Here is a 13,688-nt window from a genome sequence, read left to right as displayed (position 1 = left end):
TTGTAAGTCATATTTCTGTGTTTTACAGGTGGACCTCCTGCTGCAGTGATTTCAGCGTCTACTAACAGTCTGCAGTGTTCCTGCCCTCACTGTCCTGACGACTGCACATCCTACCACTGGTATCACACACTCTTTAATGACTCATACACACGCAAGAAACTATCTGAAAACGACCAGTCTATTACTGCAGAGGAAGAAGGACAGTACCGCTGCCGGAGGGAGTGTGGGAAAGGTTTCTCCCGTTTCAGCAACGTCTACAGCTACACAGGAACTCATACACATTCAGGTTGACTGTAATGATGTATAAATGCACTATCACATACAATTTTCAATTCACATGTCATTTATTTTTATCATAAATTATTTTTACAATAAGCATCCAGATGTTTTTAGCATAGTCATGAAAAGCATTAAATGATGTATTTATTTATTTATTTAATGCATGCATAAATGAACATATTAACCTTTTAAACATCCATTCCAGGAAGTTAACTTTTTTTTTTTTTTTTTTTGCAAAGTGTACAGCACTAATTCACTGTGTTTAATTACTGCCAATCAATCATATTTCATAATAGTAAAGTAGTCAGACAACCTGCTGTTAGAGAATACTCTCTCATATGTCTGTTTTCTTTCTCTCAGTGTCTCTCCAGCCAAAGTTCCCACAGGTGTTTGTTGGAGATGACGTCACTCTGATCTGTAACCGTGAAGGAGGGAGTAAACCAACAAAATGGTTTTTTAACAAAGAAACACAAACACATCAGGATTATTTAATGCTTCTTACCACAGTAACACCAGAAAACAGCGGGGTGTATGAGTGTGAGCAGGGCGGAACGAGGAGTGAGCCGTCACACTCACTGTACTGGGTATGAACACCGTCCTAAACGTTCATGATCGTCTGTTCCTCCTGCTGTTTCTCATGATCTCTCTCTCTCTCAGAGCTGGAGCCTTACGCTCAGCTCTCTCCATCTGCAGGAGGCGCTGTGATGACCAAAGGAGATGGAAGAAACCTGGTGCTGCAGGCGGACGATGATCTGAAGGACTGGGCTTGTTTTGTGTTGAGAGAAGTGAGCACCTTCAGTCTAGGAGTCGATGTTGATGAGAAGATGAACAGAGCTGTTATATTTGCAGAATTAAAGGAGGCAGAAAGAGCCACTTTCTGGTGCAAGAAAAAGAAAAGCGATCTTCGAAGCAATGCAGTGACGCTGAAAAAGACAGGTGACTCATTACCTGTCTTCCTTCTGTACGTCAGATCACCTGTGTGTAGTTAAAGGAATTGTTCACACAAAAATAAAGATTTTTGTAGTTTTAAACCTGTATGAAACACAAAAGAAGGTATATTGAAAAATATCTTGACTGGTTTTGTTTGTGCAGTGTGTCAAAACAATGCAGTGGGATCCAAAAAAACACTGGAGCCCACTGACTTTCATTGAAAAATTTAAAAAACAGATATCTAAACTTACAAATGGCCACAATCAAATTAATCCAAATTTAAAAAATGTTTAATATGAAACTAAAACATTATTTGAATCATACGATACCCTTTTTTTAAAATAATAAATAAACATAGTAACACCATGATTTGCTACTTGGTTGCATTTGGCTTTAAGAGGTGGGATGTTTTTATTCTAGAGCGTTTGATTGGACAAAAATGTGGATACGCCTGTGAGTGCAACATGATGTCATCATTATTTTGGTCTGTAGAAAAAAGTGTCCATTTAAAAATACTTTAAATCTGTTAAAAGTTTAGATGAAGGTTTCTTTCAGCAGCGTGTGCAGTCTGACCTGTGTTTGGTCTGTTTCTCAGAGCTCATGGTGATGTTGGTTCCTCCGGCCGTTCCTGTGCTGCAGGGGGAGCCTGTGGCTCTCAGGTGTGTAGTCTGGGGTGGACCGAAGCTGGAAAAGGCCATCTTCTATAAGGATAAATCAGAAATCACGAGCTCACCTGAAGACACATACAACATCACCAATGCCACACAAAGTGATAACGGGAAGTACAGCTGCCACGCCACCTACAGGTTCATCCAAATCGGTGCAGAAACTGAACAGAAGGAAGGAGATTCTGATGCTCAGGAGTTAAAAGTTATAGGTAATCAGAACCAACCACTAATGCTGCATGTATTAACAAAAAATGATCAAATAGTATTTTCTGGCCATGGTACCATGGTGTTCTTTAACATACGTAAGAATGTCATGCAGTACAATGTGTAACAATAGTATTCATATTAACAATAAATTAATCATAAATAATACTAATAATATTTTATATTTGAAGTAAATTAAAGTAAGTAAACTAAAATAAAATGTCAAAAGCAACCCATTACATCTTTCTCTTTTAACGTTTGCTGCACACAAAAACAAGTATACTGCGCGACCATCTTAAGAGTCAGTTCTTTTAATGAATCAGTCAAAATCAATGCAAGTTATTTGTTTTAATTGGTCTAATTAATTATTCACTGAATCGGTCAAAACGGTTGTGTTTATGCATTTGGTAGATGCTGGTCTAATCAGGATGTGCTTCCACTAGTTATTTAACCCATGATCTTATCAACATCAGCACCATGTGCCATCAGTTGAGCTTCAAAAACAGCCACTGAATGAACAACATTAACACTCATATTACTTGTACTTACAGACACACATTCACAAAAACATTGACTGTAATTTTGTAACAAATACAAACATTTGAAATTCTGATTAAATTTACATTGTGCCGAAAAATAGCCCATGGTCAAACCACAGGCTTTCTTGTAATGTTTTGTTTACTGCATAATTTGGACAGTTACAATCCAGTTGGAAACTCTGGTACTATATCAATACTATATCCATCTGAAATCATCACTGCAACACAGTATGGTTTTGTAAGTCATATTTCTGTGTTTAACAGGTGGACCTCCTGCTGCAGTGATTTCAGCGTCTACTAACAGTCTGCAGTGTTCCTGCCCTCACTGTCCTGACGACTGCACATCCTACCACTGGTATCACACACTCTTTAATGACTCATACACACGCAAGAAACTATCTGAAAACGACCAGTCTATTACTGCAGAGGAAGAAGGACAGTACCGCTGCCGGAGGAGTGTGGGAAAGGTTTCTCCGTTTCAGCAACGTCTACAGCTACACAGGAACTCATACACATTCAGGTTGACTGTAATGATGTATAAATGCACTATCACATACAATTTTCAATTCACATGTCATTTATTTTTATCATAAATTATTTTTACAATAAGCATCCAGATGTTTTTAGCATAGTCATGAAAAGCATTAAATGATGTATTTATGTATGCTTTCCTGTAGCTCAAATGGTAGAGCATGGCACTAGCAACGCCAAGATCATGGGTTCGATTCCCAGGGAAAGCAAGAGCTGATAAAATGTAAAAACTGTAACTTGAATGCAATGTAAGTTGCTTTGGATAAAAGCGTCTGCTAAATGCATAAATGTAAATGTTATTTATTTAATGCATGCATAAATGAACATATTAACCTTTTAAACATCCATTCCAGGAAGTTAACTTTTTTTTTTTTTGCAAAGTGTACAGCACTAATTCACTGTGTTTAATTACTGCCAATCAATCATATTTCATAATAGTAAAGTAGTCAGACAACCTGCTGTTAGAGAATACTCTCTCATATGTCTGTTTTCTTTCTCTCAGTGTCTCTCCAGCCAAAGTTCCCACAGGTGTTTGTTGGAGATGACGTCACTCTGATCTGTAACCGTGAAGGAGGGAGTAAACCAACAAAATGGTTTTTTAACAAAGAAACACAAACACATCAGGATTATTTAATGCTTCTTACCACAGTAACACCAGAAAACAGCGGGTGTATGAGTGTGAGCAGGGCGGAACGAGGAGTGAGCCGTACACACTCACTGTACTGGGTATGAACACCGTCCTAAACGTTCATGATCGTCTGTTCCTCCTGCTGTTTCTCATGATCTCTCTCTCTCTCTCTCTCAGAGCTGGAGCCTTACGCTCAGCTCTCTCCATCTGCAGGAGGCGCTGTGATGACCAAAGGAGATGGAAAAAACCTGGTGCTGCAGGCGGACGATGATCTGAAGGACTGGGCTTGTTTTGTGTTGAGAGAAGTGAGCACCTTCAGTCTAGGAGTCGATGTTGATGAGAAGATGAACAGAGCTGTTATATTTGCAGAATTAAAGGAGGCAGAAAGAGCCACTTTCTGGTGCAAGAAAAAGAAAAGCGATCTTCGAAGCAATGCAGTGACGCTGAAAAAGACAGGTGACTCATTACCTGTCTTCCTTCTGTACGTCAGATCACCTGTGTGTAGTTAAAGGAATTGTTCACACAAAAATAAAGATTTTATATTTGAAGTAAATTAAAGTAAGTAAACTAAAATAAAATGTCAAAAGCAACCCATTACATCTTTCTCTTTTAACGCTTGCTGCACACAAAAACAAGTATACTGCGCGACCATCTTAAGAGTCAGTTCTTTTAATGAATCAGTCAAAATCAATGCAAGTTATTTGTTTTAATTGGTCTAATTAATTATTCACTGAATCGGTCAAAACGGTTGTGTTTATGCATTTGGTAGATGCTGGTCTAATCAGGATGTGCTTCCACTAGTTATTTAACCCATGATCTTATCAACATCAGCACCATGTGCCATCAGTTGAGCTTCAAAAACAGCCACTGAATGAACAACATTAACACTCATATTACTTGTACTTACAGACACACATTCACAAAAACATTGACTGTAATTTTGTAACAAATACAAACATTTGAAATTCTGATTAAATTTACATTGTGCCGAAAAATAGCCCATGGTCAAACCACAGGCTTTCTTGTAATGTTTTGTTTACTGCATAATTTGGACAGTTACAATCCAGTTGGAAACTCTGGTACTATATGAATACTATATTCATCTGAAATCATCACTGCAACACAGTATGGTTTTGTAAGTCATATTTCTGTGTTTAACAGGTGGACCTCCTGCTGCAGTGATTTCAGCGTCTACTAACAGTCTGCAGTGTTCCTGCCCTCACTGTCCTGACGACTGCACATCCTACCACTGGTATCACACACTCTTTAATGACTCATACACACGCAAGAAACTATCTGAAAACGACCAGTCTATTACTGCAGAGGAAGAAGGACAGTACCGCTGCCGGAGGGAGTGTGGGAAAGGTTTCTCCCGTTTCAGCAACGTCTACAGCTACACAGGAACTCATACTCATTCAGGTTGACTGTAATGATGTATAAATGCACTATCACATACAATTTTCAATTCACATGTCATTTATTTTTATCATAAATTATTTTTACAATAAGCATCCAGATGTTTTTAGCATAGTCATGAAAAGCATTAAATGATGTATTTATGTATGCTTTCCTGTAGCTCAAATGGTAGAGCATGGCACTAGCAACGCCAAGATCATGGGTTCGATTCCCAGGGAAAGCAAGAGCTGATAAAATGTAAAAACTGTAACTTGAATGCAATGTAAGTTGCTTTGGATAAAAGCGTCTGGTAAATGCATAAATGTAAATGTTATTTATTTAATGCATGCATAAATGAACATATTAACCTTTTAAACATCCATTCCAGGAAGTTAACTTTTTTTTTTTTTTTTTGCAAAGTGTACAGCACTAATTCACTGTGTTTAATTACTGCCAATCAATCATATTTCATAATAGTAAAGTAGTCAGACAACCTGCTGTTAGAGAATACTCTCTCATATGTCTGTTTTCTTTCTCTCAGTGTCTCTCCAGCCAAAGTTCCCACAGGTGTTTGTTGGAGATGACGTCACTCTGATCTGTAACCGTGAAGGAGGGAGTAAACCAACAAAATGGTTTTTTAACAAAGAAACACAAACACATCAGGATTATTTAATGCTTCTTACCACAGTAACACCAGAAAACAGCGGGGTGTATGAGTGTGAGCAGGGCGGAACGAGGAGTGAGCCGTACACACTCACTGTACTGGGTATGAACACCGTCCTAAACGTTCATGATCGTCTGTTCCTCCTGCTGTTTCTCATGATCTCTCTCTCTCTCTCAGAGCTGGAGCCTTACGCTCAGCTCTCTCCATCTGCAGGAGGCGCTGTGATGACCAAAGGAGATGGAAAAAACCTGGTGCTGCAGGCGGACGATGATCTGAAGGACTGGGCTTGTTTTGTGTTGAGAGAAGTGAGCACCTTCAGTCTAGGAGTCGATGTTGATGAGAAGATGAACAGAGCTGTTATATTTGCAGAATTAAAGGAGGCAGAAAGAGCCACTTTCTGGTGCAAGAAAAATAAAAGCGATCTTCGAAGCAATGCAGTGACGCTGAAAAAGACAGGTGACTCATTACCTGTCTTCCTTCTGTACGTCAGATCACCTGTGTGTAGTTAAAGGAATTGTTCACACAAAAATAAAGATTTTTGTAGTTTTAAACCTGTATGAAACACAAAAGAAGGTATTTTGAAAAATATCTTGACTGGTTTTGTTTGTGCAGTGTGTCAAAACAATGCAGTGGGATCCAAAAAAACACTGGAGCCCACTGACTTTCATTGAAAAATGTAAAAAAAAAAAAAAAAACACACATCCAAACATACAAATGGCCACAATCAAATTAATCCAAATTTAAAAAAATTGAATATGAACCTAAATCATTATTTGAATCATACAATACCCTTTTTTTTATTATAATAAATGATAAATAAACATAGTAACACCATGATTTGCTACTTGGTTGCATTTGGCTTTAAGAGGTGGGATGTTTTTATTCTAGAGCGTTTGATTGGACAAAAATGTGGATACGCCTGTGAGTGCAACATGATGTCATCATTATTTTGGTCTGTAGAAAAAAGTGTCCATTTAAAAATACTTTAAATCTGTTAAAAGTTTAGATGAAGGTTTCTTTCAGCAGCGTGTACAGTCTGACCTGTGTTTGGTCTGTTTCTCAGAGCTCATGGTGATGTTGGTTCCTCCGGCCGTTCCTGTGCTGCAGGGGGAGCCTGTGGCTCTCAGGTGTGTAGTCTGGGGTGGACCGAAGCTGGAAAAGGCCATCTTCTATAAGGATAAATCAGAAATCACGAGCTCACCTGAAGACACATACACCATCACCAACGCCACACTAAGTGATAACGGGAAGTACAGCTGCCACGCCACCTACAGGTTCATCCAAATCGGTGCAGAAACTGAACAGAAGGAAGGAGATTCTGATGCTCAGGAGTTAAAAGTTATAGGTAAACAGAACCAACCACTAATGCTGCATGTATTAACAAAAAAGTTCCAGATAGTATTTTTTGGGCATGGTACCATGGTGTTCTTTAACATACGTAAGAATGTCATGCAGTACAATGTGTAACAATAGTATTCATATTAACAATAAATTAATCATAAATAATACTAATAATATTTTATATTTGAAGTAAATTAAAGTAAGTAAACTAAAATAAAATGTCAAAAGCAACCCATTACATCTTTCTCTTTTAACGTTTGCTGCACACAAAAACAAGTATACTGCGCGACCATCTTAAGAGTCAGTTCTTTTAATGAATCAGTCAAAATCAATGCAAGTTATTTGTTTTAATTGGTCTAATTAATTATTCACTGAATCGGTCAAAACGGTTGTGTTTATGCATTTGGTAGATGCTGGTCTAATCAGGATGTGCTTCCACTAGTTATTTAACCCATGATCTTATCAACATCAGCACCATGTGCCATCAGTTGAGCTTCAAAAACAGCCACTGAATGAACAACATTAACACTCATATTACTTGTACTTACAGACACACATTCACAAAAACATTGACTGTAATTTTGTAACAAATACAAACATTTGAAATTCTGATTAAATTTACATTGTGCCGAAAAATAGCCCATGGTCAAACCACAGGCTTTCTTGTAATGTTTTGTTTACTGCATAATTTGGACAGTTACAATCCAGTTGGAAACTCTGGTACTATATGAATACTATATTCATCTGAAATCATCACTGCAACACAGTATGGTTTTGTAAGTCATATTTCTGTGTTTTACAGGTGGACCTCCTGCTGCAGTGATTTCAGCGTCTACTAACAGTCTGCAGTGTTCCTGCCCTCACTGTCCTGACGACTGCACATCCTACCACTGGTATCACACACTCTTTAATGACTCATACACACGCAAGAAACTATCTGAAAACGACCAGTCTATTACTGCAGAGGAAGAAGGACAGTACCGCTGCCGGAGGAGTGTGGGAAAGGTTTCTCCCGTTTCAGCAACATCTACAGCTACACAGGAACTCATACTCATTCAGGTTGACTGTAATGATGTATAAATGCACTATCACATACAATTTTCAATTCACATGTCATTTATTTTTATCATAAATTATTTTTACAATAAGCATCCAGATGTTTTAGCATAGTCATGAAAAGCATTAAATGATGTATTTATTTATTTATTTAATGCATGCATAAATGAACATATTAACCTTTTAAACATCCATTCCAGGAAGTTAACTTTTTTTTTTTTTTTTGCAAAGTGTACAGCACTAATTCACTGTGTTTAATTACTGCCAATCAATCATATTTCATAATAGTAAAGTAGTCAGACAACCTGCTGTTAGAGAATACTCTCTCATATGTCTGTTTTCTTTCTCTCAGTGTCTCTCCAGCCAAAGTTCCCACAGGTGTTTGTTGGAGATGACGTCACTCTGATCTGTAACCGTGAAGGAGGGAGTAAACCAACAAAATGTTTTTTTAACAAAGAAACACAAACACATCAGGATTATTTAATGCTTCTTACCACAGTAACACCAGAAAACAGCGGGGTGTATGAGTGTGAGCAGGGCGGAACGAGGAGTGAGCCGTACACACTCACTGTACTGGGTATGAACACCGTCCTAAACGTTCATGATCGTCTGTTCCTCCTGCTGTTTCTCATGATCTCTCTCTCTCTCTCTCTCTCAGAGCTGGAGCCTTACGCTCAGCTCTCTCCATCTGCAGGAGGCGCTGTGATGACCAAAGGAGATGGAAAAAACCTGGTGCTGCAGGCGGACGATGATCTGAAGGACTGGGCTTGTTTTGTGTTGAGAGAAGTGAGCACCTTCAGTCTAGGAGTCGATGTTGATGAGAAGATGAACAGAGCTGTTATATTTGCAGAATTAAAGGAGGCAGAAAGAGCCACTTTCTGGTGCAAGAAAAATAAAAGCGATCTTCAAGCAATGCAGTGACGCTGAAAAGACAGGTGACTCATTACCTGTCTTCCTTCTGTACGTCAGATCACCTGTGTGTAGTTAAAGGAATTGTTCACACAAAAATAAAGATTTTTGTAGTTTTAAACCTGTAAGAAACACAAAAGAAGGTATATTGAAAAATATCTTGACTGGTTTTGTTTGTGCAGTGTGTCAAAACAATGCAGTGGGATCCAAAAAAACACTGGAGCCCACTGACTTTCATTGAAAAATTTAAAAAACAGATATCTAAACTTACAAATGGCCACAATCAAATTAATCCAAATTTAAAAAATGTTTAATATGAAACTAAAACATTATTTGAATCATACGATACCCTTTTTAAAAAATAATAAATAAACATAGTAACACCATGATTTGCTACTTGGTTGCATTTGGCTTTAAGAGGTGGGATGTTTTTATTCTAGAGCGTTTGATTGGACAAAAATGTGGATACGCCTGTGAGTGCAACATGATGTCATCATTATTTTGGTCTGTAGAAAAAAGTGTCCATTTCAAAATACTTTAAATCTGTTAAAAGTTTAGATGAAGGTTTCTTTCAGCAGCGTGTACAGTCTGACCTGTGTTTGGTCTGTTTCTCAGAGCTCATGGTGATGTTGGTTCCTCCGGCCGTTCCTGTGCTGCAGGGGGAGCCTGTGGCTCTCAGGTGTGTAGTCTGGGGTGGAGTGAAGCTGGAAAAGGCCATCTTCTATAAGGATAAATCAGAAATCACGAGCTCACCTGAAGGCACATACACCATCACCAACGCCACACTAAGTGATAACGGGAAGTACAGCTGCCACGCCACCTACAGGTTTATCCAAATCGGTGCAGAAACTGAACAGAAGGAAGGAGATTCTGATGCTCAGGAGTTAAAAGTTATAGGTAAACAGAACCAACCACTAATGCTGCATGTATTAACAAAAAATGATCAAATAGTATTTTCTGGCCATGGTACCATGGTGTTCTTTAACATACGTAAGAATGTCATGCAGTACAATGTGTAACAATAGTATTCATATTAACAATAAATTAATCATAAATAATACTAATAATATTTTATATTTGAAGTAAATTAAAGTAAGTAAACTAAAATAAAATGTCAAAAGCAACCCATTACATCTTTCTCTTTTAACGTTTGCTGCACACAAAAACAAGTATACTGCGACCATCTTAAGAGTCAGTTCTTTTAATGAATCAGTCAAAATCAATGCAAGTTATTTGTTTTAATTGGTCTAATTAATTATTCACTGAATCGGTCAAAACGGTTGTGTTTATGCATTTGGTAGATGCTGGTCTAATCAGGATGTGCTTCCACTAGTTATTTAACCCATGATCTTATCAACATCAGCACCATGTGCCATCAGTTGAGCTTCAAAAACAGCCACTGAATGAACAACATTAACACTCATATTACTTGTACTTACAGACACACATTCACAAAAACATTGACTGTAATTTTGTAACAAATACAAACATTTGAAATTCTGATTAAATTTACATTGTGCCGAAAAATAGCCCATGGTCAAACCACAGGCTTTCTTGTAATGTTTTGTTTACTGCATAATTTGGACAGTTACAATCCAGTTGGAAACTCTGGTACTATATGAATACTATATTCATCTGAAATCATCACTGCAACACAGTATGGTTTTGTAAGTCATATTTCTGTGTTTTACAGGTGGACCTCCTGCTGCAGTGATTTCAGCGTCTACTAACAGTCTGCAGTGTTCCTGCCCTCACTGTCCTGACGACTGCACATCCTACCACTGGTATCACACACTCTTTAATGACTCATACGCACGCAAGAAACTATCTGAAAACGACCAGTCTATTACTGCAGAGGAAGAAGGACAGTACCGCTGCCGGAGGGAGTGTGGGAAAGGTTTCTCCCGTTTCAGCAACATCTACAGCTACACAGGAACTCATACTCATTCAGGTTGACTGTAATGATGTATAAATGCACTATCACATACAATTTTCAAAACACATGTCATTTATTTTTATCATAAATTCTTTCTCTCAGCACAATCACAGGAGGTCGGAGGCCTGTGGTATATTCTGATCGCAGGTGCAGCACTGATTTTGTTCGAATAAATGAATAAATAAGCTTTCCATTGATGTATGGTTTGTTAGGATCAGACAATATTTGGCCGAGATACAACTAATCTGAGGGTGCAAAAAAATCGAAATATTGAGAAAATCACCTTTAAAGTTGTCCAAATTAATTCTTAGCAATACATATTACTAATCATAAACGACGTTTTGATATATTTACAGTAGTAAATTTACTAAATATCTTCATGGAACATGATCTTTACTTAATATACTAATGATTTTTGGCATAAAAGAAAAATCTATAATTTTGACCCATACAGTGTATTTTTGGCTATTGCTACAAATATACCCCAGCGACTTAAGGCTGGTTTTGTGCTCCAGGGTCACATATGTACCTTTAAGGTACCAAAATGGACCCTTTAGGTACAAACATGTACCTTTTGAAAAAGTACCGCCCCAGTGACAGCTTTTGTATCTTTATTTCTGAGAGTGTATTGGGATGTGTGAAAATGCTTTAAAGGAATAGTAAGGAAAATGTACTCACCCTCAGGCCATCCAAGATGTAGCAGAGTTTGTTTCTTAATCAGATTTGAAGAAATGTAGCATTCCGTCACTTGCTCACCAATGGATCCTCTGCAGTGAATGGGTGCCGTGAGAATGAGTATAAAGAGCTGATAAAAACATCACAATAATCCACACCACTCCAGTCCATCAGTTAACATCTTGTGAAACCAAAAGCTGCATGTTTGTCCACAAAAACAAATCCATCAAGACCTTTTTAACTTCAAACCGTTGTTTCCAGCTAAAATATGAGTCCATAATCCATAACCCTTCTTTCTGTGAAAAAGTCCATCTCCTGTTGTCGCTCACATCAAAATCCAGCCACATATTTGTTTAGAACTGTTTTGGCTTGTAAACAGTGCTTGATCTGTGCAGATTTCTCTCCACATTCAGACAAGACCACTTTTACACCGGTTGAAAGAAGTATTATGGATAGAGGACTCATATTTTAACCGGAAGCAACTGTTTGACAGTAAAATGATTTCAGTGATTTATCATGTTTATTTTTAGATCTTAATTCTACTAGTGTTTTTACGCGATGCTGTTTTGTATGTTGTTTTTATAAAGCACTTTTAAGAGCTTCTCTTGACTATAACAAGCAATGTATTTTTAGCTTCCAGTGCATTTTCAGTTTGATTGTGTATCAAACACAGCTGCATAACTGAATGCAATATGCAATATTAAACTTTTTACTGCAATGCAACTGTAGTTCAGTCTTTCTCCACTAAAGGGCAACTGGTGCCCATCATCAAACCCAGTCCAGCCAAGGTTCACCACAAGAGGTCACCACAGGATTGATTTGCTTTCCTGATTACACACTGGTTAGTGTTCAAATGAAATAGTGTATCATTTAGGCCATGGTCTGTTTTCTTTGGTGTAACCTGATACAATGCTTTTTCTATCTGCTTGCTGATGTTGGTAGTTTTAGTTTGACCACCATTTATGGATCACAGAAACAGATCCTAAAAACACAACGATGCATTATCAACACAATAATACAATAGAAATTATAAATGCAGATCCCAAATGTAGCTTAAGAACTCCAAGAATACCTACTGTAAAAATATGTATTAAAATGCATTGATTTTAATTATCTTATATAATATGATATGTTTAAACAAATACGTTTATATTATAAATAATGACATAACATTAGTTTTAGTATGCAATAGTTTGAAAACAGTATTTTGACCTCAAGTCTCAGCGTTTACACAACTGCAGCAATGATAGTAATAATCACTCACAATAATGAAGTTTAATCATGTAAGTCGCTTTATCACAAGTTTTTTTTTATATACATTCACATTTCACAACATAGAACAAATACGTAGGAAACAAACCCCAAGAAACAAAAAGAAAGAAAAAGACACAAATGCAGTGATGTGTTACAAACACGTCCTTCTACAGAGAGACGGGATTTCATCATAAGTGAATCACCTTATCTTAATTATTCAGCGAGATAACCACAGAAATATCACTTCATTTCTATGGGATCTGCTTCTTGGTTTATACTAAAGGATCAGTTTACCCAAAAATGCAAATTCTGTCATCATTTACTCGCTCTCATGTCGTTCCAAACCTGTATGACTTACTCGCAAAAGAAGGGAATTTGAAAAATGTGCCAGATGCTCGTTTACATACAACTACAGTGAGTCAGGACGTACATTTTCAAGCTTAAAAAGCACCATAAATCATCATAACAGCAGTCCATGTTACCTCATATGAACATATACACCTCACTGCAATTGAAAAAAAAAAATATACACAAATACTATTTTTTATGTATACAAGTTTTGCTAAATTCATTTATACTGATTTTAATTTTTTTTTTTTTAAATCATGACAGGATGTTTTTTTTTTCATTATTGCATAATTGACAAAAAGTTCTGATGCAAGAAAATTATTTATAATAA

General features: G+C 37.2%; 1 protein-coding gene, 2 non-coding genes and 1 pseudogene across 3 annotated transcripts; all 4 read left to right on the top strand.

Moving 5' to 3' along the window:
- LOC131532821 (uncharacterized) overlaps positions 1-8,774 on the top strand; it is a 42,971-nt pseudogene extending 34,197 nt beyond the window's left edge.
- Positions 3,286-3,360, top strand: trnaa-agc (transfer RNA alanine (anticodon AGC)). Its single transcript has one exon. It is a non-coding gene; the product is annotated as a tRNA-Ala (tRNA).
- trnaa-agc (transfer RNA alanine (anticodon AGC)) lies at positions 5,344-5,418 on the top strand. Its single transcript has one exon. It is a non-coding gene; the product is annotated as a tRNA-Ala (tRNA).
- Positions 8,775-9,251: 477 nt separating the features above from the next.
- On the top strand, positions 9,252-12,469 carry LOC131533776 (Fc receptor-like protein 3). Its single transcript, XM_058766255.1, has 3 exons — positions 9,252-9,648; positions 9,760-10,041; positions 10,838-12,469. The coding sequence occupies exons 2-3, from the start codon at positions 9,765-9,767 to the stop codon at positions 11,098-11,100; spliced, it is 540 nt and encodes a 179-aa protein (XP_058622238.1). The 5' UTR covers positions 9,252-9,648; positions 9,760-9,764; the 3' UTR covers positions 11,101-12,469.
- Positions 12,470-13,688: the final 1,219 nt, after the last annotated feature.

Source organism: Onychostoma macrolepis, chromosome 24 (genome assembly GCF_012432095.1).
Source record: "Onychostoma macrolepis isolate SWU-2019 chromosome 24, ASM1243209v1, whole genome shotgun sequence".
NCBI classification, from domain to species: Eukaryota; Metazoa; Chordata; class Actinopteri; order Cypriniformes; family Cyprinidae; genus Onychostoma; species Onychostoma macrolepis.
The sequence above is the reverse complement of the archived record's forward strand: the minus strand, read 5'-3'. Positions and strand labels throughout refer to the sequence as shown.

Excerpts from the sequence above, each read along its gene's own strand:
- LOC131533776 (XM_058766255.1), top strand. The coding sequence starts at position 9,765 with ATGGTGATGTTGGTTCCTCCGGCCGTTCCTGTGCTGCAGGGGGAGCCT. Across the intron at positions 10,042-10,837 it reads TCAGGAGTTAAAAGTTATAG|GTGGACCTCCTGCTGCAGTG; the intron begins GTAAACAGAACC and ends TGTGTTTTACAG.